Source organism: Colletotrichum karsti (assembly GCF_011947395.1).
Source record: "Colletotrichum karsti strain CkLH20 chromosome Unknown Scaffold44, whole genome shotgun sequence".
Lineage (NCBI taxonomy): Eukaryota > Fungi > Ascomycota > Sordariomycetes > Glomerellales > Glomerellaceae > Colletotrichum > Colletotrichum karsti.
This window is the reverse complement of record NW_024065944.1, coordinates 266,851-289,262: the sequence shown is the minus strand read 5'-3', so window position 1 is coordinate 289,262 and position 22,412 is coordinate 266,851. Positions and strand designations below refer to the sequence as shown.

The window sequence follows — 22,412 nt, the reverse complement described above, 5'->3', positions numbered from 1 at the left end:
AGTCCGGATGGCGTGTGGTTCGTGAGCTGTCGCTTCTGCTGTCGTGGATGTGATTTCACAAGAGCTGTGGTGGATGAGGCGGTTAGATCTCTGTCATACCCAAGTGCCGGGTCGCAGAACGTCATCCCTTAGATCAGATGACATGGCCTCGAGTACACAAGTGCTGAAGAGAGGTTACGAACAGGATCCGATCATGGTTTAGGCCGTAAAATGTATTTTTATTGCAGCTGTAGTTGCCGAGGACACCAATAGCAACAGAACATCTCTTGATGAACTATTCAGTTTGGTGAATCTTTCGGCTATAGTTGGATCGTCCCGTCCCCAGCGTTTTCGCTCGGATTTCCGTGATTCTCCCGACTGGCTTCTTCGATCTGACGTATTATTCTGCTGGCTCGCTCTCCGTCCATCTCCACGCATCGACCTCTCGCCAAACCACCAGCGCAAACATGTACACCAGAATGTAAGTCGTACAGTAGGAAAGAACAGGCCCGAAAGGTACAAGTTCCAATCGTGATGCCGATATGCCCCAAACAGTGCAATGAGATGAAGAGAATCAAACGTAACAAAGAAAGTGTAAACATCGTATGTCAGAATGAGCCCGCGGTGCGAGCTGGGTATCTTGCATAACTTCTTCCAGTCTTGCCTCCATTTCACATACTGTCTTTAGCTCCTCCACCGCCATCTTCGTCCCCAGCTCTGGCTCCAAAAGAATTCAAATGTGGTAAACGCTAGGAAAATCGTATTGGTGTGTCCGCTCGGATTCGGTCGTTCGCTCGTTGGCGCATATGGGTGGAATCGTGTCCGACAAGGCTCCGGTTCCCGACTCCAAAAACCGGTGACTCGGTATAAGTCGTCTCTGACTATTGGGAGGTGTCGGCTCCGAGTCAGTAATTACTTGATGTTCTTGAACAAGTCAGATCCCAAACTGCCTCCGTCCGTCAAGTCGACCTTGGCCTCGAGCGCGCTGAGCTCGGGAATCATGGGCGGCGGGGGCCCTTGGACTTGAGGCTTGCTCTGAGGTCTGTTTTGCGTCTGGCTGTTGTTGGGATGCTCGTATACGACGCTGGATCGCTTTTGCGGCGGAGAAGAATCGTGGGACCTCAATCTCTTGAACCATCCGCTGCTACGCTTGGCCTTCTTCTCATCGACGATGCTGCCCTGGCTGCGGCTCATGGGACGGCTGTTCCCGTTCGGTTGCGACTCGCCCTCTGCATATGCTTGGTTCAGTAATGTTCGGCTGAATAGACGACGAATGCTGCCCTGTCTGCTCGAGACTGCTGGAGAAAGTGGCGTGTCATCTGAGAATCCTCTCGTACCATTCGTTGTGGCCGGCGAGTTGGGCACCGCCGGACCATGACCGTTCGTCTTGTCATTGTGCTTTCCCTGGACGGCGGGTTCGGAGTCCTTGGTTTCGCTCGCACGCGGGGTCTGGGGAGGCGTGGGGACCTCCTGGACGGGGCTGGGAAGCGGCGGGGGAATGTCGGTTCCGTCGGTCAGGGAGCCGAACTTGAAATCGAGCTTGGGAAGCTCGAATCGCTTAGTTGTGCCGGTGGTGGAGGGCATTGTGAAGTGCGTGATGAACAAGTTTTGTCATCAATTGAGGATATGTAAAAAGGAAGGTTGGCTCCCAATGGGTCTGGCAGAAGGGCGAAGTTTGCAGGATTCGCCAACGGCCAGCCAGGTAAACGCGTGACAAGGCAGTGCGGTTCGCCCCGTGGCGTGTGTCTGTGTCGTTGGATAGAACAAGCCCAGGTGATTCGTACTGGGTCCCCAGTGGGTGGGAATGACAGCAGTGGGAGGCTGGAGATGCCAGAGGATGGAGCTTGAGAGGCGGTGGAACTCGAAAAGAATGGATACGGGGGTCGAAAAGATCGAAATTGGGTTCTCTTGGGTGGTGGCGCGCAAGGTGAATGGGCAGCAGAATAGCGAGTGGACGCAGACGCAGAGTGTGCGTGTTCTGTACCCGGTACTCGTATATAGATGCAGGGTACCGCTACAGGTTCGGGCAGTGTTAGGCCGCCGAACGGAGATTTTTGCTAGGCCTCTCGGGGCGGTCGTATCGACTGACAATGGTGTTGATTTCGACTCGAGTGTTCGTACGTGGCCATAGAATACGGCTTCGTGTGCGTGTTTGGTGAATGTTGGTTCTCCCACGTCTCAAAGTGGTTGAAACGTGTAACGGCAGCAGAGGCGAGCAGAGGGAGGACGACGAGAAAAAGAGGACCAAGGGCGACGGACAAACTTGGGGGCTGTGGAGAAGATGAAGGCCACGCGCGAAGCAGAGCTAACGGGGTTTTTGACTGGCAATGAATAGCCCAGGTGTTAAGGCAGGGAAACGAGCTTCTGCTTCGTGGTGCGCTTGACGGTGGTGGTGGGAGTGGTAGTGGTGGTAGTGGTGCTTGTCGGTGGTGGTGCCGGTGCGCATTGCTGGATGAGGATTGGGATAACGGACGGGAGGTGGATGGGACGGGATGGGGATGGGACCAGGATCCAATTGGATTGGGGGACCTGGATTGGACTCAGGATGCACCGCAGGGGTCCAACGCCTTGTGTGTTTGTCAAAGCCAGGTGGTTCCCCGACAGTGGGACATGCTGGGTGACCTGTGTGTAGCGAAGGCCAGGGGTGTGCCTTGTAATTGTTTTTCTAGAGCAGAAGAAAGTGCACTTGTTGGTCTTGTCCGACATGGAGTGGTTTCCCAGAAATGAGTCGTCTAAGCTGTCTCGACTGGGCTTTCCGTTACCGAGAGGATGGACGTTTACAGATGCTTCATACCGAGACTGAGGCGCAAATCTGGACTCGCGATAAGGCATCATCCGTCTTATCTTTTGTGAAGAATGTCTGAGAAATGAATCTCAACAATGAGAGGGCGGGAGGTACTCCGGGTGGAAAAGGGCACGGGCAGGAGGTAGGAAAAAAAGCAAAAAGAGCACGGTTGCGCCTGTCAAGCCACTCAATCTGGGGACCAGGACGGAAAGTGACATTGACTTGACTTGACATTGACGCTTTCCTTTCCTTCGGTTGCATTAAACTGCTTACATAAACCTGCATATGAACCCTGACAAGTTGTAGCAACAAGGTTCGCATTATCGACTTCCCAAACGCTGCTATTTTCCACCACTGCTGCTCATCCTGATTCCTACAGCCAAAACGTCAAACACAGAGCAGGATCAGCGCTGGATCTCGAGTCACAGAGCCTGTCGCCTTGGCGGATGCTGGACGGCACCTTCTTCAGAGTGATGACGACCAAGGTACAGATACAAAACATCCCTAATTATGCCGCGGCAGTCAGCACCAAATTCCCAGAGCCACGCAAACCGCTGACATGCAGAGAAACCACAACCAAGATGCACCGAAACGCGGGCATGCAGGAAATTGTCCGTGAACCTGCACTAGCACAATTTACAAGACACCCTCTCGCCTCTCATCTCTCACAACCAGAAATAGCGACAACTTGGCGCCGAACAACACCTTTGCTTGGAATCTGCCTCTGGGGCCTCTCGCCTTCCACTGCTCCTGATAGGACACGCGCCTCGACAATATCGGATTATCTTATTCATGCCCGTTCCTCGGCACCCGTCGACAAAGCAATTTCATCATGACTGTCTTGCTAGTTCTCTCCATCAGAGACATTTTCCTCAAGCTCCGTCTAGCCATTGGCACAGCCGCACCGCTCACCACCTTCATTTGGAACCGTTCCTGAGCTAGCAGATCGCACTTCTCACTTCTCACCAATCAACCCTGCTCCGGTAATCCGGTTGTCGGCCGGCGTCGTCTACCAAAGCTGCAGACCTTCCCGACAGAGACATTGCACTGTCGGAATTTGGCATGACACTCTCGAGAGGATCCTCCCCAACCTGCGCCGTCGCGAACCGTTGCGCTGAGCCCTGCTACCAGCAATTCCCGTTTCATCAATGGCAGGGCTATTGCCGCGGACAGGGTCGTCGAGAAAGACAAGGAGACGCCGCATTGCGAACGCGCCGCGTCTCTAACAAGCGTCAAACGTTCACCTCCGCTGCCGAACCGGTTTTCTGAATCCCATTCCGCGAGGCCGCCCAAGGTTGAGAGAGCGCTGCTTCTGATTCCTGCCTTTCCGCCTCCGCAGCAACTCTCCAATTGCGCCGTTACACAACGCTTTCGATTATCATCTTCGCTACGAGTCAACGAGTCAACCACACCGAACCCAAGTCAATTTCATCTTGGCTAAATTCTCGCGTTTCCAGCCAGGGTCAAGCGAGAAACAATTGAATTCCCAACTCGGACAGCTGCCCCATTTCGAATCTCCTCGCGTGCAGGCCACTAGCAACGATCCCCACAGAGCACGACCCGCGACCCTTGATCCTTGGACGCCGTCCCTTGACAAGTCGACCTCGCACTCCCTCTTCGACGTTGCTCGATACCTCCCGCCGAGCGATACAAGGCCACCCCTTTTCACCTTGCTTTTTCTGCCCGTCGTCTGTTTCCATCCGAGAGTCAGTCCGCCATGGCGCATTACCTGCAGCTGCGTCTCTCTGCTCTAATCCGAGACAACGGTCGCGACGTCAAAAAAACCAGCAATTGGAATCGAGCCATCCCACCCGGCGCGCCGTATCCGTACTCCGTATCTCATGCCTTATCGCCTCTGCCCCGATGGACCGTTTCATGCAGCCCACCACGCGGCGGATGAGTTCGTCCCCGCTCCTCGGATCCTCAGCCCAGGGAGTTGAAACATTTGATGGAAACAAAAATTTCCCAATGCCGACTTGCAGAGAAACATTCTGTCTTTTGTTTCCTCATCTTGCCTCCGCGGGAATCTCCGAACACAACGAACAGCCATGGGTTTATCGCGACATTCCCCGTCTGCGGGCTCGTACCCAATTTGGACGTTCTAGCCATCTCAATGTTCGAATTTTTGCACAGTGCAATGACAACAACGTTGCACCGCGCTCCACTCTGCCCGAGATGTCAGAGCGTTGGCGCCGAACGAGGTTCCGTTGAGCTGATTGAGTGCTTGGTCAGGCATCATCCATTTGCGAATCCTGGCATATACGGTAGCTTGCGTACCACGGTTTGCACATCCCCCAAACCAAAGACGTCAAATTCCCTATGCATGCATCATTTCCAACTTTCGAAAGAATGCTGACTCGGTTTGGGCGGCCATGGTGACCGCGGCGGCGGGCAGTGGACCGATCGGAACGGTGGGCGGGCCAAAGCTTCAGCAAGGCCGAGGAGAGAGGGTATCCATGCCGGAGTTGAGAAGACTCTTGCCGAGTTGACAAATGCGTCGGGACGTCTTCGACTCTTCGCACTGGCCCCTTCGGCCCGGCACGGAACCATCAGACGACAGTTGCGCTCTGATATCCGAAGACGGAACTTCTCCGATGTCTTCACGAACGGGCCCGTGCAACCGCCGAATCCTCTCCGTGTTGTGGGCCGAAGCTATTCCCAAATCTTGTCCAGGGAATGCCTCGTTGTTCCATCATCGACTGCCTCGCTTACTGTGGCTTCGACCGAGAATATCGGCGTATCTGAGAATATGAATCGCACCGGCCCCGACCCGGGTGTCTAACTTAGCAATCTGAGTGGTGGAGATGCAAACCGCTCTAGACGAGCCTCTCGACGATCCATCCTTGAGAGGAGAGGCCGTGCGCGTGTTCTTCCTCCACTTCCAGGGTCCTGAATATGAAGTCCTTCAGCGGGGATCCGGCAGGTAAGCACATGGCCGCGGATAAGCATCTTCGAGCCGGAGGTTCTGCCGTGATGGAGCCGTCAATCACTGGGCTCTCAGCTTAGACCTTCGTTTGGGCTGAGCATTCAGGCTCGATATTCAGTGAACTGTTCGTCCGGCACGTCGTGAGGGCATTCGCACCATATAAAGACGTGATGATTGAGACTCGAGATGGCTCGGCTACGGTAAGGAGCCGTGTTCGTGTCTTCGCATGCGAAACTGGGTCGTCGAGGCGTCCGCTGGTGCAGTGAGTAGTGCTTGTCAGCCTAGATCTATGTCATTTCTCGCCACGCACCGGTCCCTACTCTCCGTCCTCGTCCCTTGTGTATTTGTTCGTGGACTATTGATAGCTCCTTTGGTCTGGATTCCTACTTGCGCTGAGGCAGATGCATACATGCCTCGTCGAAGGATGCGAAACAACGAGCCAGTCCAGGAGGTTCGTCAAGAGGTCTCTGAGCTTTTAGCAGAAAGAAAAACTCCGATCTGAGATGCTCAGTTGGAATCTGGATGATCTGTACATCAACAGATATAGAGAACAGCATGTACCGGCAACGCTTCGGTTGACTAAAAGCAAAGTCCTGGACGGTGGTGGGAAAGCCAGGAACGACTATATCAAGAACCTTCATGTGTCGAATGAATGCTGATCGACCACGCTGGCAGCTTGCTCTATCAGATGCGAGATGATCCCGGATGGAATGTGTCTCTTGGGGCTGGTGCCTGGCTGAAGTCTTGAACTCGGGTGTGGACGAGCCTCGCGCGGTAGCTTTCTTGTCTCTACATCGAATACCGACGTCCTGTCGCTGTTTTCCGTTGTCATCATGAGGGTATTGGTGTAGGAATAAGCTTGCTGGACGTTCCACGTGTAAGGTGCCAGTGTTGACTGATGATCGATCGCCAGACGATGTTTCCTGCTCTGCCCAGGGACATCTTCCGGGTCACAGTCGATAGTCCGTGAGAACTTTGGAGATTGGGCATGCCGTTGAGGTCTTGCTGCTGAAACCTTAATCCCAAGTAGAGAGAGCTCACTCATTTTATATCACTTCAGCTCTACCACAGTTTTCATACGTATTGATATGGGCCATCGTCTATCTGAGCTGAGATGGCCAGGTATCTATTGCGGACGCGATGCTCCCCTGCAAGCAGACCACAAAATTGGTGTGAAGATCGGGTGGGTTGAAAAGTCAAACTATCTGACATTGTAATACATTTCGTGACCGTCCCTCTGACTGATGGATTGCACTTGCGAGAATAGTAAGCATGTGCTGGCTTGTTTGGGTTTGCTTCGTGGGTGGGTGGTGTCTAGACTAACGCACCGCTCCTGCGCTCTCAAGCGCGACATACGTCATGACGGAAACTCGCGGTTTCTCTACAGAGGCACCCCTCATCAGCAAAACGCCATATTCATAAGCAGAGGGATCTCATAAAAAAGAAAAAAAAAAGAGGTTGAATAATGAAAAAAGAAAACAAAAAGCTCAGGCGCGGATTCGAACCCGCCACCCTACGAAATCCTCAGAAATAGTTAGATATTTAGGATTTCATACCAAGTTCTCACTAACGGACCAGGGCGTTATACCTCCAGGCCATGTGGCCTCTCATCGGGCTTAGTTGACGACTTGATGGGTTGGAGTTGGATATAAAGGGAAGGACCGGGGAGGTAGGAGGGGAGGGTGGGTGAGGTGGGAGAGGGTTTGTGGAAGGTGAGGAAGGAGCCATAGAGGACGGTGGCGGGAGTGCCTGCCTGCCTTTTGTGTTGGGCTGAGATATCTTCCGGGTTCTCGCGCAAGCAAAGGAAGAGAGTGCTGGATTGGAGGGAATATTACGTATAGGTACTATGGACACTCAGACGAAGACGGTTGATATTTAGGTATGCAATCGGCTGCTTTCGACATTTAGAGAACCAGAAAATAAGTGAGGATGGGCTTTGAGTTCAAGTTTTGAGAGGCCATAGTCCAGAGCCGGGGAACTTCTGGGTTGAGAGGTAAGAGCTCCACGACCACCAAGGTGACAGTTTCGACCCTGATCTTCTATCTCTGTCGTCGTTTTCGAAGTATACTGAATATTGAACTGGTCAGGAAACAACCCATCCAAGTCTAGCTGGCCGAATGAGAACCTGTATGTTCTAGGTCCTGCGGTTATTGAACATTCTCAGGGAGCAAGTCAAAAACTGGCATGGGAAGAATTCGAAGTGGCTTCTTCAACAGGGGCCTACACTGCCAACGGGAAACTTGACTAGCCGTTGCGGCGCCCTTTTTATATATCCTTCTCGACACCATCATTTTGATGTTCACGAGCTCCTATCAAGCGATTGGTTGAGATATTTCTTCTAAATAGTTTAGATGCGATTACCAGCTTGAACTCAACTTGTAACTAACCAAAAGGTAGGACGGCGTATTGTGGCCCATGGAACGCCGCGCATCTTCCGGGTGATATTTCTATGTATTACTTGGGAGTCATAGTGGATGTTATTCCTCTACCTACCTATAAAGACCAACTTTACGTCAAGTAACAGCGATCTCCCCAACCCAAGCAAGACCTTATGACAGGGTTGTGTGAGAAAGCCCCAAAATCGTGAGTCTTTGTGTTTGCTGAACACGTCAGTCGCTTGACTTATGTGTTGTTGTCTTATGCGTTGGGAGTGCTTCCGTACGTCATGTTATACCTTGATGTTGGCTTCCTTCATTTTCTTCGACTTATACTCACTGGCGACGAGAGGAGGCCGAGCGCCGCCGCCTCACAACCGGACACTTGGTTGTCGCGGACTCCAACGAGTTCGAGTTCCGAATCGCATTGTCGAGAACGCGTTTCCGATGGGTTGCTGACTGGGGCACGTCGTTTCTAAACAAATAGTGCCTGGCGAACGACAGTGGTGGTGAACATGCGTGGTTTTTGCCGTGGACTCGGGTGACTGATCGCGAAAGCTACGCGGAGTGAGCTACAGCTCACTGCTTTATTTTGCCTGGGACCTAGTTGCTAAGAAGACGGAAATCTTACACGAGCCTAGTCACATCTTCTGCTCGCGTGTTTCGGTCCCAACTGGATGGAGAGGTGTCGCTTTCCTTCCAGGCCCGAAACACAGGGCTTTGGCTCCTGCTGAAGTCTGCGAACGTCTGGCGGCCTGCCCAATTCTTGAAATCTGGGTATAAAAGGTCAAAACTTTTTAATAGACCTAGAATAGTTAGCCAGTTGCGGTGTTCTTGACGGAAAGGTGCAGTGAGTTGGCAGAGAGGAACAAGGCATGGCGATGACAAGTACCGCAGCTTGGGATGCTCTTCTTAGCATGATGGCCACGAATAAGTATCTTGGGCTGTTGCCTTTCATCATCCGCCGTTGATTGCTGTATTAATACGAAGCGCGGTCAAAGTCTTCGGCAATCTTCGGTTTTCAGGGGGGCCCTGCTTATCAAGAGGAGATGCGTGTCGTTTGTGTATCTTACTGGGTTACCAGAGAACAAAAAGCCGCACCTCCACTGTGTTGGTTCGTGTTCGTTTTCTGAGAATGGCTTATCGCCTATTGATATAGATTGAGCCGTCTCGTGTTGTTAGTCCGTCGGAAAAAGTTAACCAATTCAACAGCGGAACTTGGACGTAAGAAGTTATAAGGAGACTCCACACAGGAGAAAGTATGATGCACCAAGACATCCACCTTCGTCCAATTTTCGTAACGTGCTACTTGCTACAGCGACGCCGTCAGTACTCCCGATTCAAAGATCAAATAAGCATGTTCCAGTACTACAGTCTCTCGCGGTAAGACTCTTCTTGCCACGTCATCCGACGTCCTCTTCTCTCGCCTTCACTAGTCTCCCCCTATTCAAAGTGTATAAGCTAAACGCTGCTGTGCGCCTGGTGGGCTTCTTTCTTATATATATGGAAAGTCCGCTGAAGGAAAGCAGTAGGCATTTGGGGTAAAGCTGGGTGGAAAGCGTCGAGAGCTGCACCGAAATGTGGAACACCCCAAAAATCAACAAAAAACTGCATGGAAGAAGCCTCGTATACCAGAAGTTCAGCGACTGTCATACGTCGTTCCAGGTGCTGTAGAGACCTCGAAAAGCTAAGTTTGGTGCGTTCCGACGCAGAACATAATCTGATAGTAAAGATGGCCCCTCCTACGAAGATGCCGGCTGTTCCACGCATTTGAACAATTCCTCAGCCGTCTGCGGCCTTCCTGTGTTGAGCTATAGAACCCCTTGGTCAGCACCTTTTCTCGATTGACTCGACAAGCCCGGTCAACATCTTGAAATGCCAAATCCTATACACCCGGCGAAAGAGAAAAGAGTACATACGAGGCCAGTGCCCTCGGACCGGTGGGTGATAGCTGAGGCAGAACACAGCAACGGAGAGATGGTCAACATGGTGGCCTCGACTGGTGCTTCCAACAGCAGGAATTGGCTGTGCGTGCGGCGTTCGGGAGTAAGAAGTCTTTCGAGCGCCGTACCAACGGATAAGACATCCCCAATAAGACGGAGCAGACGCGGGAGAACAGTAGCCGAGAGAGGCCGAATTACACGGGAACCCGATATGTGTTGTTTCGATATACCCATCACCCTATCCAATGCTATGGAAGTTGAGAGGAGTGAATTCGGCAGCCTATGCATTCCGTCCTTCACATTGGTTTACAGAGAAGGCAAGGGCAAAATTCTCTACACAAGAGCAATATATACCGCTACGCTTTACCGAGTCAGAACTCCTTGCCGAGAAGCTGTGCTGTTGATAAAAGCAGCTTCTGAAATAGAAACCAGTCTGTTACAAGCAAATTGATCTCATCACGCTCAGAGGTGTTGCCGAGCGTCCGGAGCTACCAGGTAGAATGATACATTTCTGTTTTAGTGTCAACTTCAGCAAGATGCTCTCGATCGATTCTTCCGCGTCGCGACACAGATCTTTCCATAATGTATGCAGGAATACTGTACCAGCGAAGATCAGAGACGTCAAGAGCCAGCGAGGCCGTGAATATCAACAGCTCGAGATTTGGCGTACGGAAGAGCATCGACGTCGCTTCAGGAGGTGTCACCACTGCTGGAACCAATACGTATCTAGAAAAAGTGGTTCATCGAGGGACAAATTAGGCCCTTTGGTTACTTTCTCTTTTACTTTGACCGCCAGTTTTATAACAACCCGACATCCGGCTTTCGCGCATAGCAGAGAACTATGCGGCTTAACGCAAAAGACAGCCTTCACAGCAGGGTTTCTGCTCACGGCTTTCTGGCCACCTCGATATGACATCAACATATGTATCTAATCCCCATGAACAACTCAAGCGCCGTCTCCGTCAACGCCGCCGCATCGCCAAGCACACACGTTGATACAGACCGAGTATTCTTGACTTACATCCATAAAAGACTTCAAGTTTGACCTTTGTAAATGGTGTTCTGCAACCATTAGTAGGCCTCGCACTCTTGAAGTGAACGTGATGGATGATAATCATGTTATACGGAACGAGCCGATCAAAAGACAGCTCACAATCATCATCAACCTCGCCCCTCCGCCCCTCGGGAAGTATTCGGCCAAGATAACCTAGAAGAAGAGAAGAGGAGTGTGGATTGGCGCCCTGGACGCTCCGAGTTGGTGGTGAAGAGTCTTGTTTGAGTCGATGACTGATCAGTGGCCTGTTGCTTATGTTCGGAGAATCGGCTTAATGGGTTTTGGCAATGATGAACGCGGTGGGATGCGATGCGATGGTCGGAGTGAATGGTTTGGGCAATGAGTTCATTGTGTAAATATCGCCTACTGACGAGGCATGACAACAGCGTTCAGTGTCAAGTCGAATCCTGAAAAGAACAACCCAGTCACCATGTTTGTCCGTAAAGCTTACTTGGTCTTAAGCCTTGACTTTATACCAGCAATCGTTGGGACCAGGTCGCGAAAACATAGACTTCACGACCACGGCCTTCTCGGCAAGCAATCCAGATCCGGACAAGTCTGAGGTGGGACAGTGAAATATTAAGAAAAGTTTATGAGTGGTATCTTTCCTCTAGGTCTCGCCGTTTACACCGAAACCCCGCCCAAATTCTACAAATGAATCTATAACAAAGAACACACAAACAAACCCCATTCTCTCATCTTCCCCTCTAGCATCTATCATGCTTGCTCTTCTTCTTCTCATCTATCCCTCAAACACCTCGTGCTGCAACTCGACCCCGAAATCCTGCGCGATGTCCTTCATCCTCTTCTCCATCTCGTCCTCCATGCCGCCCCCGAAGCCGAGGAACTGCCTCAGCTTGAAAAAGTAAAACGCGACGTCCGTCAGCGCCAGCACGCCCTTGAAGATGAGGTGCCGCCACGCGTTGCCCGCCCGCCTCGCCCACGGCAGGTTCGGGTCCTCGAACAGGCTCCGGCTCGCCCACTCCCCCATCATCTTGACCCGGTTGACGGGGCTGCCGAGGTACTGGTTGTTGCCCTGCACGATGCGCATGTTGCGCCCGATGAAGACGAGCTCCTTGGGCCACTTGTCCTCGTCCGCCAGCACCTCCCGGATCCCCTGCTTCATCCGCTGCTGCATCTCGTAGTGCCGCTCCGCCGGCGTCCTGCCCTCGAGCTCCTTCATGATGCCGTTGCGCGTCCGCTCGTCACCGCCCTCGTACGGCCGCATCAGCGTCGCGCTCGCGAACAGGTCCGCCGCCTTGATCCCCCACGCCTCCGTCACCTTCTCGATCGTCCGGTTGTCGAACGTCATCAGCGCCTTCCAGAACACCCCGTACTGGTGCCGGAACTCGGGCGTCATGTACACGTACAGCCCGTGGTCGATGAGCACCAGCTCGGCGCGCCCGTTGGGCAGGCGCCGGATGAAGATGTTGCCCGGGTGCGGGTCGCAGTGGACGACGCCCCATTTGAAGATCTGCGCCGAGAAGAGGTCCACCATGGTCGTCATGACCTCCTTGCTGCTCAGCCCCAGCCCGCCGCGCCCGCGGCGGCCCTTCCACTCGTTGCGCTCCGGTTTCAGCTGCTCGGCGTACGGCCTCTCGCGGAGCTGCCTGCGCACGGCGGCCATGTCGGGAGGGGCCAGCGGCGCGCCGTGGACGCCGGGGGATCCGTTGCCGTACCCGCCGAGCCACCGTCCGTTGATGCCCTGCTTGTCCCACAGCCTGATGCCCTCGATCCACTCCGTGACCATGACGCGCCTGGTCGAGAGCTCGGGGTAGACCTTGGGCACGTAGACGCGGCCCCTGAGGCCCCTCTCGTTGTCGATGAGCTGGCGCATGGTCTCTGAGTTCTTGGCCTCGTTGAGGAAGTCGGTCTCCAGCTCGAGGCGCTCGGTGATGAAGGGGACGAGGCTGTACAGCGGGAGGTCGAACCACTTGCTGTAGATCCAGGCGACCGTCTTGAACGCCCACAGGTCCCACGAGATCTGCTTGGCGATCTCGCGCTTCTGGATCTTGATGGCCACCTCGCGGCCGTCGGGGAGCCGCGCCCAGTGGACCTGCGCGACGCTCGCCGACGCCCTCGCCCGGCGCTCCATCACGCCCTTGCCCTCCTCGCCGCGGAAGCTGACCCCGAAGACCTCTTCCGGGGAGCGGCCGCCAAAGTCCTCGTGTATCACGGCCTCGACGTCCTTCCAGTCGTCCTGCGGGGCGTCGTCGAACATCCTCGAGAACATCTTCTGGAACTCCGGCGGCAGCACGGCGCTCTGCATGGCGATGGCCTGGCCGATCTTCAGGTACAGCCCTCCATTGTGGCGCAAGAGCTCGAAGAGACGCTCCGCGTTGCGGTGGTGCAGATCCGTGACCGAGCCGCCTGTCAGCGGCACGGGGCGGAAATTGAGCTTGTAGTCGAGCGCGACGACGAGGCCGGTGCCGAAGGTGCGGAGGGAGCGGCCGAGGCCGGAGGCGTAGACGTGGGAGTCGATCAGATAGACGGTGCCGAGGATGGAGGAGAGGACGAGCAGGCGTCGAGTCCACTTGCGGCCCTTGGGGTATGTGCGCGCGCGTTTGGGAGCGCCGAGGGAGGCGGGGGACGGAGGTCGGAGGGGTTCGTAGCGGCCTCCGGAGTGCACATGTCGTGTTGCGCGGATCGAGGTCGTCGTCGGGCGTGGTAAGCGCATGCCTCGCATGCCCGAGTTAAGCATGTGCGCCGCGGGGAGGCATCTGGACGCTGGTCTCGCGCAGAGACCTGCTATGCTTTGGCGCAACATTGCCGTGTGAGGTGAGGAGGAGGAGGTGTGGGATGGAAAACTCCCATGCCAACCTCTGTCGTGTGCGGGCGAAGTAAGCTCGTGGGAAAGGTTAGTCGTTCTTTGACGGCCGGCCTGCCGGATCTGGTCGGTAGCTTGTGTTAGGCAGATCAATGACGATGACTGGGTGCCACAGTGGGTGGGAATTTCCGTCGGCGAATTGAATACCGATGTGCCCGCCTTATCCGCTTATCCCCGGAGACCCCGAGTTGTCGGCGCCGGAAAGGCTAATGCCCACCACGGGCCTGGCCGCTCGGTGACTACACTTCGGCCTAGAAGCAATTTGTGTCTCTTTTTGCATTGTATGAGGTAGCTTTGGAACTTTCACGATGGCTTCATTACTATAACTTTATACTCCAATCCCCATTTTACAGGATTCAGAAGCATATCACGAGACAGTTTGCTGTGTTCGGCAACCAGGCCAAGACGTTGCATTACCGTTGATGCTGAGTCGGTTTCAAACCTTCGCTGTGTCTATTTTTTCTTCTCAACTCTTCATTGCAAGCCAACATCTTATTTCAACGTCCCATACTCTGGAGGACAAGAAACATATCTGAGGAATGGTGAGATGCATCGTCCAGAAATCGTCCGGATGGAGCCGGACGGAAGCCGGAGCTTGCAGCTGTAGCTGCTCTATATCCGACACGGATTGGATCTAAGAGAGGCGGCCCGAGTCCGCTGGATTCGGACGGATCTGCCTGCGATTGATGAACAGATGGCTTCCGTGACAAAGCAATAGCTGCGTCGAACCCAAACATAAAAAGGGGCATGAAGATCGACCTGGGCACTTTAACCTGTGGTTCTTGCGCGTGGAAAAACTTCGCTTCCTCATGAACGGACATATTTCTCAGAGCCCTGGGCTATATCAATCGCTTGCTGGCCCCTGATATCCACTTGTTCCAATTTGATGCACTGCATTGCGATGTCCAGCCTGCACACAATGCCAACGACAGGGCACGCTAGACTTTTGGCAGCAGGGTTAGTCACGCTGCCGTCGGAAGCCCAGGTTGTGAGGCATTGAGGATCGACGGTGTCCGGTGCCTGATGTTAAGTGAAACAAAACTGAGGTTGTGGGCCGATTTCATGGAAAGCTTGACACGGCGGTGGTGGCTGCGACAGACAACACCACCACGGGGGTTGTGTGCTATGACGAAAAGTCCGGCCCTATACTGTTGCAGCTAAGCGGCGGCCGTTCCCGCTCACGGCTATCTCTTGTGAAAGTAGTACGGCAGCTGATTCCCTTCGTCTGATTCTCTGATGCACCTTCGAGAAGGGAGCTTGCTTGCTGGGCTGCTTGAACTCGCTCCGAGGCAGCACACCTTTAAAGGGCTTCGATGACCTACAAGACAACTTGCCCCGTGACCATGACGCATTTGGTCGACAGATGTGACGTCTGGAGGCGAGTTTAAAGGGTCGCGGACGGCGGGTAATGGGCTGCATGAACTCGATGTCCCTGCACACGTAGATTTTCAGAGTTCGCGTGGCCCAAATATGATCAAAGGCAATCATAAAACTTCTGGTGAGTTCGGCGACGCTTCCATGACTGGCAACTCGAAATCTAGATGTCCCAGTCTAGGAAACAGGCTGTGCACCGTCTCGTCTCGTGCAGCTCAGATCTTGAGGTGCTTCATGGTGACCCTTTGCTCAACAATCAATGCTCTGGTCCAACTGCTATGAAGCAGTCTCAGCAGAACCACAGAGCGAGACATGTCTCGACATTGACCAGAGCCACTCTATTTGTCTTCCATGGTCGATTTATTTTCCGAGTGGTCTTGTGAGATGGGGCTTGGTAAGCGCCGTCTGGACTGGAGTTGAGGCTCTTGGCTGTCCGCTGGTGCACTTGGCTTCGTTTTGTCGAGTCTCCAGGGATGGGGCCAGGCGACTCCCACACAGATACAAATCTGGCGCAGCCCATTACCAGCACGAGTGTCTGTAAATTGGTGTTCTCAAGGCGGACCACTGTTCTCCTCTGCAATGCTGATTTGTATTGCACTTGTCCCGCGAAATGAGTCGAGCTGGGACGGCACGTCGATCTTTGTTACGGAAGACATTGGCGCCGATGCCCGGGGAATGAGACAGTCGGGTCGGGTCAGGGGGCCCAAGTACCGGAATGACAAAGGACTTCTGAATAAGCCGAGTTACCAACCGCCAGGCCTGCCAGTTATTTCGACCATCTCGGAGGGTTTATCACGATGCCCTCGCTTCCGGTTTAATATTTGACGGGTTATATGGCGGGCGGCATAGGCTGCAAGCGTTCCGCGAGAAACTGAGAATTCTGGTTGATCAGACTGTGGGGGGTTTGGCATGGAAGTATGCGGTAGACGCAGGGCGAACAACCTGGTGGGCGCTTCAGAATCTGAGACGACGAAGCGCCCATGTCGCAAGATTGCATGTTTTGCTCTGTAGTCAGCGAGGCAGAGGAGAAGCCCTTTGCCTCAGAACTGTGGCTTTTTGGAGTGTTCCTTGGTCAGAAGCCACAGCGGCGGCGAATGCAGCTACAATTGGTCTGCAAAACTGTCGCTGGTGAAGCTCTTCAGGGAAGCGGGAGTGGCTTTGGGCGTCCGTCCGTCTGGTCTCGATGAAGGCGACCCCAAATCAGCCCTAGTCGTTTCGTGCTTGTTTTCTGGCGCCTTCATCCTACAGACTTCTGGAGCATAGCCAAAGCTTGGACGACCAGAAATAGCCCAGGATAGTGATGCTAGCGTCCAGCAATGCGTTGGTGATGGCGGGTTTTGCCTGTGTTTGTCAGCGGAGGGATCCGGCTTCGACAGAACTTGTCGGCATCGTCGCCGCTGTTGGTTTTGACATCTGGTACCGCTCCTGACGTGCCTGACGCAGCCGGTTCTTGCGATTGCTGATACCGACAAGTGGATGATACCGGGGAAAAGCCAAGCGATGTTCCGTGATGTGACCGCCTAACGTTTCTTGAGGCGTTCGTGGTACCTGCTGCCCCCGCCGTACGCCACGGTTGCGGCTCTTTCCTGAACGCCAGAAGAACGTTACGATAGCGGCGCGATGCGGTGACAGTAAAATAAGCATTCGCGGCCTCTGATGCCATGTAGCCGGAAACTGTGCATGTATTGGCTACGCAACCGGTCCACGGGTCTCAAGTTGCAACAGAAGTTGCTTGGGACTTATCGATCGCCGAGTGCATGTCCGTAATTGCTGTGGAGAGGTGAGCGACAAGGGCGCCGCGTAGATCCCTGGAACCTGGACGTCGAGAGAGTTTCTGATTCCCCAGTCCAACATGGGGTTAATACTCAATATTATGCCTTTGCGTCGAGTTGCCGTCGGCCACGCCTGTCATCGCTGGGCCTAGAAGAGGCCGCAGTCGGACGTGGCAGCTCTGGCTCGGCTTCGTCCTACTGATTAGGGGGAGTGACGGATTCTGGAATACAGCAGAGCCAGCATTGCAAATCGAGGTTTGCAGATGCTCGCTGGCCACAAGTTGTAGCGACCGGAAAATTGATTGGTGGACTGATGCCAGGGCCCTTGATTGATTTGGGGATCGCACAAGAGGAGGAATAGGGAGGATGGGGCTTACCCTTTGCATGGCGCATCCATCACAGCTCCCACTCCTCATCTTAAGCTTTACTGGATCCAGACCAACAGGTTCGCGTGTCTTGGATGGCGACCTGCTTAATCGAGACAGAGTGAAATTGAGGTGTGTGTGCGCGCGATAGCAGGAGGTTTAGAGCTTCGCTAGAGCAAACGAAGCAGAGCCAAACACTGGCGATAGTTTGAAAGGGTCATCGAGTACCGAGACGGTCGATAAGGAGGTCCCGCCGTAAAGCACGCGATTGCGGGTAATCGAATGCACGACGATGGGCCAAACTAGGGCGTTGGTGGATGGTAAGTTGGAACCGATAGACGTGTGCCTGACTAGACGGGGATCAATTGAGTTTTTTTTCTGTCGGAGTGATATCGGTCATTATCTGGGAGATTAGTGATGACTTGCTGTGCTCGGCTGTAGTGCTGACTACCCGACGGACTTCACCCCGACTTTCACAAATAACCTGGAGGTCGGGGTATTGAGTTGTGCCTGGACGTGACTGACACTGGCACTGACAGCGCGATTGTATTGTATGACCTGCAGCTGTGTGCTCGCGACATGCTGTCGTGCGGCGAAGGTTTATGGCAACAGGCACGTTGGAAGTATTTCTGGCAAGATTGCAGCAGATGAGTTGGAGAAGCGATGGATGGAGGGTGGCCGGCCGGGGTACGGGCCGGATGTCATTGGCTGGCGACGGAAAAGGAGGGCAGACACGCTGTTGGGTTTGCGGTGGTGTCGGGTCGTCGATGGCCGGACAAGACATCCGGAAGACAAGGGCTTTGTTGATAGTGAGGCCGGAAGAAGCATCTTTTTTGGGAAAAGCCATGCAGACGCGGCCGATGCGGTGTCTTAGGCAACGCGTGGGAGGAACAAAGAGAGTACCTCTGGCAACTGCTGTAGATAGGACGTATTTCAGGTACCGCAAGCCGTCTGCCTGCCACGAAGTCGAGATGCATGTCGGCGGCGGGGAAGAGAGAGTATTGATTGAATTCGACCGGGCTAGACGAGTTAGTGGAAAATGAGCACAACATCAGCTGCAGAGAAGAGGAGTTCGTTCACCTGCATCATCTTCAAAATTTATAGTCTTTGACGCCCTTCTGCCTAATATAGAATACTGTATGCTTAATAACTTACTAAGTAGATATATAGCTACTATAGCTATTTTAACTACTAATTACTAGGCTAATAATAATAATAACGCCTTCCTCTAAAAACTAACTAAGTTTATATCTTAGAAGGTAGTATATAGCGCTCTTAACCTAAAACGATATAAGAGAGAGGAAAGTATACTATATAATATACCTAGTATAACTAGATATAGCTAGTTAAATAAAAACGTCTAAGGATAATAATAGAAGGCTAGCGCTGCTATTAAGATCCTATTATAGTAGTACCTATCTACTTCTAGGTACGCCTCTAAAACGCATCTAATGTCTCAATATAGCGCCTCTATATATCTTGGTAAGCCTCTCTTGTAAGAGGCTCCCATATTGAGCCTGAATCTTTAACGGTTGTAGATACCTCAATTGTGTCAAGAGCGAGAGCGACTTGATTTTGTCGACACTGACCTGTCCTTGTAAAATGGAACTTGCAGTTGCTTTGCTGCGAACTGTGAACTTTGAGAGGTGCCTGCCAGTTTGCCGAAACCTGGTGGGCTGTGCACCTTCAAGTTCCCGTCCATTCCATCTCACCCAACGGCCGGTACGTACCGATTTGGTATTGCGGTCGCGGTCGGGTCCAGGTCCAGACGGGACTGGATTGGACCCCTGGGGTTAGAGGTACGTACCTTTCATACCTCTCACAGTCAACCTGGAAGGCACTCGTGCAGCACCTGGATTGCTGTGCTCGCTGGGAAATGCACTCCACTGCAGCACTACAGGGCCCCAGCCACAGCCATCGACGCAACGCTTCCCGCTGGAAATCCAACTGCATCAGGCGCACTCCCCTATCCCAGGCCTGCCCACCACCCCCCTGTTCCTCTTGGCCCCCCCCTACCCGGTCGCCCAAAACTGCCCACTCACGCTGCACCCACGCCGCCGACCCACCCCATTCCTCGCTCCCTCCACATTGGAAGTCGCCCACCTGCCGCCCACATCGTCTTCTCCCCCAGATCGTGCGTACCTCCAGTTCTCTTTCCCCTTCTTCCCTCTTCAGGTCGAACAGGACGAGGCATTCAATCCTATTCACTCCGCGCCGCCTCCACGTCGGAGTCCCAAGCCATACGATACTCACCGACAGACCCGACATTTCGTTTTATCCCGTTCGATTCGACTTTTCATTTGGCTGCCGTTGCCATTACCGACTACCTACTTGCGACCTTGTTTCAGGAACACCACGACGTCAGTCAGGAGGACATTCCATTCATCTAGCGAAATTCGAGATCGAAGACAAAGAGCTCTGGACAGGAACAGACGGGAAGGACAGAAAGAGGCAGAAATCTACCGGATCCCATTCCAACACGCGCCAATCGATACTTTCGTCACTCTCATTCATGTCACTACTTTCGACACCCTCCATCTACGCCTAGACGATGCCGCGCGACGCTTCCATTCTATACTAGCCCACCCGAACCTCATCTATCGCCCCCGAAACTCACCCGGGCGTACTTACACCCTTCTCGCCGCGTCTTGACGACGCCGGCCTCCCGTCTACGTCTTTGGAAGCAGGTTTCTTCGACCACAAACCGCCATCATGTTGCGGCCGGCGACCCCCATGTCGCTGCTGCTCTTAGCGGCCTTCGCCCTGATGCTGCTGTCTACTCTGTCTACCCCGATCATCAAAGCTATTCCGCTCGGCAGCTTTCAGGGTGTCACCTTTGGAGTTTTCGGTGTCTGCAAGGCTGATAACTCCTGCACCGGTATCGAAATCGGATATGACACCTGTAAGTCACCAGAATGAGCATCTCCTCACTTCTTGGCAGAAGTATCGTCGCTGACCTCACCTGCAGCTGGATTGTTTCAAAAACCGGGCGCCTTTGACCTCCCGGACTCGGCCCGAAACACCCTTTCCGCCATTTTGATCGTGCATCCCATTGCCGCCCTGACGACACTCATCATGTTCATCTTGGCTGCGGTGGCTCACCTTCACTCACCCTCTCATTCGGCTAGGTACCTTCTCGCCGTCTTCATCTTCTCTTTTGTCGACTTCCTCATCTGCCTCCTGGCTTTCCTGGTCGATGTACTTCTCTTCGTCCCGCACATGGCCTGGGGCTCATACATTGTCCTGGCCGCCACGATCTTGGTCGGTCTCAGTGGAATGGTTGCCTGCGCCATGCGACGTATGCTGGTCAGCAGGAAGGCAAGAAAGAAGAGGATTGCCGAGAACGCGGAAATGAGTGGCGAGAACTACTACAACCGCGAGGCCCAGACCAAGACACCCGGATCCATCGTCTCGCAGCCGACCGTCCCTGTGGTCAGTGGTGGAAATGGTATCGACAAGATGCCCACCTTTGCGTCATTCGAATCTCAAAAGAAGGAAGACCAAGTTAGCGACGAGCGCATCCCTCTTACAGCACGGAGCCCTGTGGATAGAAACCAGGGCAACATGGCGATGGACCCCGGCAACGATATGGGCGCCTACGGCAACGCTCCCCCTTCAAGATCTGGCTCTGCTCCTCCTATCAACAGGGACCCGTACGGCAACCCCATGCCAGGACCTGATGGATACGGTCCCAGGCGAGGTCCTTCTCAAGAACGTATGAGAGGAAGAGGCGGCATGCCTCCCGGAGGATTTAGAGGACGCGGTGGAGGTTACGGCGGTGGAAGAGGTGGGTTCAACGGCAACGGATACGGCCCCCCACCAGGACGAGGCGGATACGGTGCCCCGGCACGTGGTGGTTACGGCCCTCCCCCGGGAGGTAGAGGTGGCTACGGACCCCCTCCTCGCGGCGGCTATGGCCCAGGAGGTATGCGTGGTGGACGACCTCCTCCGCCAGGCTACCAAAACGCTCCTGGACCCTATGACCGGAGACCTAGTCCCGCAAACGCGTACGGCGCCCCTCCCGCTGGCCCCTACGGACGACGCAACTCGGGCTCTGGAGACTCAGCGCCGGGTTACAGCAGTATAAACAACAGCACAAACCCATCGCTCCCGAGCATCCCTCAACAACAACAGCAAGGTTACGAGGCTTACAACCCGGCGCGGACTAGTCTCCCGAGGGCTGAATCTCCTCCACCCCTACCTGGCGACGCCCATATGGTGGGCCAGGCCGTCGAGATGGATGCGAGAACCGGCAGCCCTGCTCATCCGCCTGCGGGCTTCGGTCAGTTCAGAGACAGCGATGCCGACATCGCCGGCATGGTTGGACTGCAACAAGGCAGCGACAACAACAGGCCTAATGCGCAGCAAAGACATGACACCTACATGAGCGAGGGCAGCAGGTACAGCACAGACGAGTATGTTTCTTTGAGTATCATTTAGTGGTGTGTTCTAACGTTGAGATGCTAGATATGTCCCCCCACGTGCAGCCTGGAACCCGAACCAGCCCCCATCAAGAAATGCTTCCCCGCTTTCGCGTGTTGAAATGCCTGGGCGAAGCTCGCCTGCGCACGCGCAACCTACAGCGAGCGACTACTACGAGGATGTCGACCCGCGCTTCGCGGATGCCCCGGCACCCGCTCCCGCTGCCAGAGCAGGCCCTCCACCTGCCCTTCAGGTACCTCTATCCGCGCCCAATATGTATGCAGATACTCATGCAGATGCCGGTGCGCGTAGTCCTGGCGCCGAGTCTGATCGGTCCAACTTCACTTCAATATCCCAAAGGGGTATAAACCCGAGGTGGAACCCTCCCCCAATGCCTTACGGCCAGGGACCGCCTCGGCGACCACCACCCCAGCAGCGACGACAAGACATGCTGCTGGCCAACAACCCGGACTTCGAGCTGCCTTCCAACCGCCTCGGCCCCCCGTCGCGAGCGGGAGGAAATGGCATGATACCCGGCAGCGCGTATCCGGGGCTATAATTACCCCTTCCACTCGACCATAATAGGTTTC

The 22,412-nt window shown here is 54.1% G+C and overlaps 3 protein-coding genes across 3 annotated transcripts; 1 reads left to right on the top strand and 2 right to left on the bottom strand.

Annotated features, from left to right (window-relative positions):
• Positions 1 to 891: 891 nt before the first annotated feature.
• On the bottom strand, positions 892 to 1,563 carry CkaCkLH20_10968 (uncharacterized protein; the record flags this gene model as incomplete). Its single annotated transcript, XM_038893682.1, has 2 exons — positions 892 to 1,208; positions 1,317 to 1,563. 2 exons carry the CDS (start codon positions 1,561 to 1,563, stop codon positions 892 to 894), a joined length of 564 nt encoding a protein of 187 aa, XP_038741018.1.
• Positions 1,564 to 11,804: 10,241 nt separating this feature from the next.
• CkaCkLH20_10967 (ABC1 domain protein) lies at positions 11,805 to 13,829 on the bottom strand (the record flags this gene model as incomplete). The annotated part of the gene is made up of 1 exon (XM_038893681.1): positions 11,805 to 13,829. The coding sequence occupies one exon, from the start codon at positions 13,827 to 13,829 to the stop codon at positions 11,805 to 11,807; it is 2,025 nt and encodes a 674-aa protein (XP_038741017.1).
• Positions 13,830 to 20,112: 6,283 nt separating this feature from the next.
• On the top strand, positions 20,113 to 22,381 carry CkaCkLH20_10966 (ph signal transduction protein; the record flags this gene model as incomplete). Its single annotated transcript, XM_038893680.1, has 3 exons — positions 20,113 to 20,302; positions 20,369 to 21,815; positions 21,868 to 22,381. 3 exons carry the CDS (start codon positions 20,113 to 20,115, stop codon positions 22,379 to 22,381), a joined length of 2,151 nt encoding a protein of 716 aa, XP_038741016.1.
• Between the last annotated feature and the right edge of the window lie 31 nt (positions 22,382 to 22,412).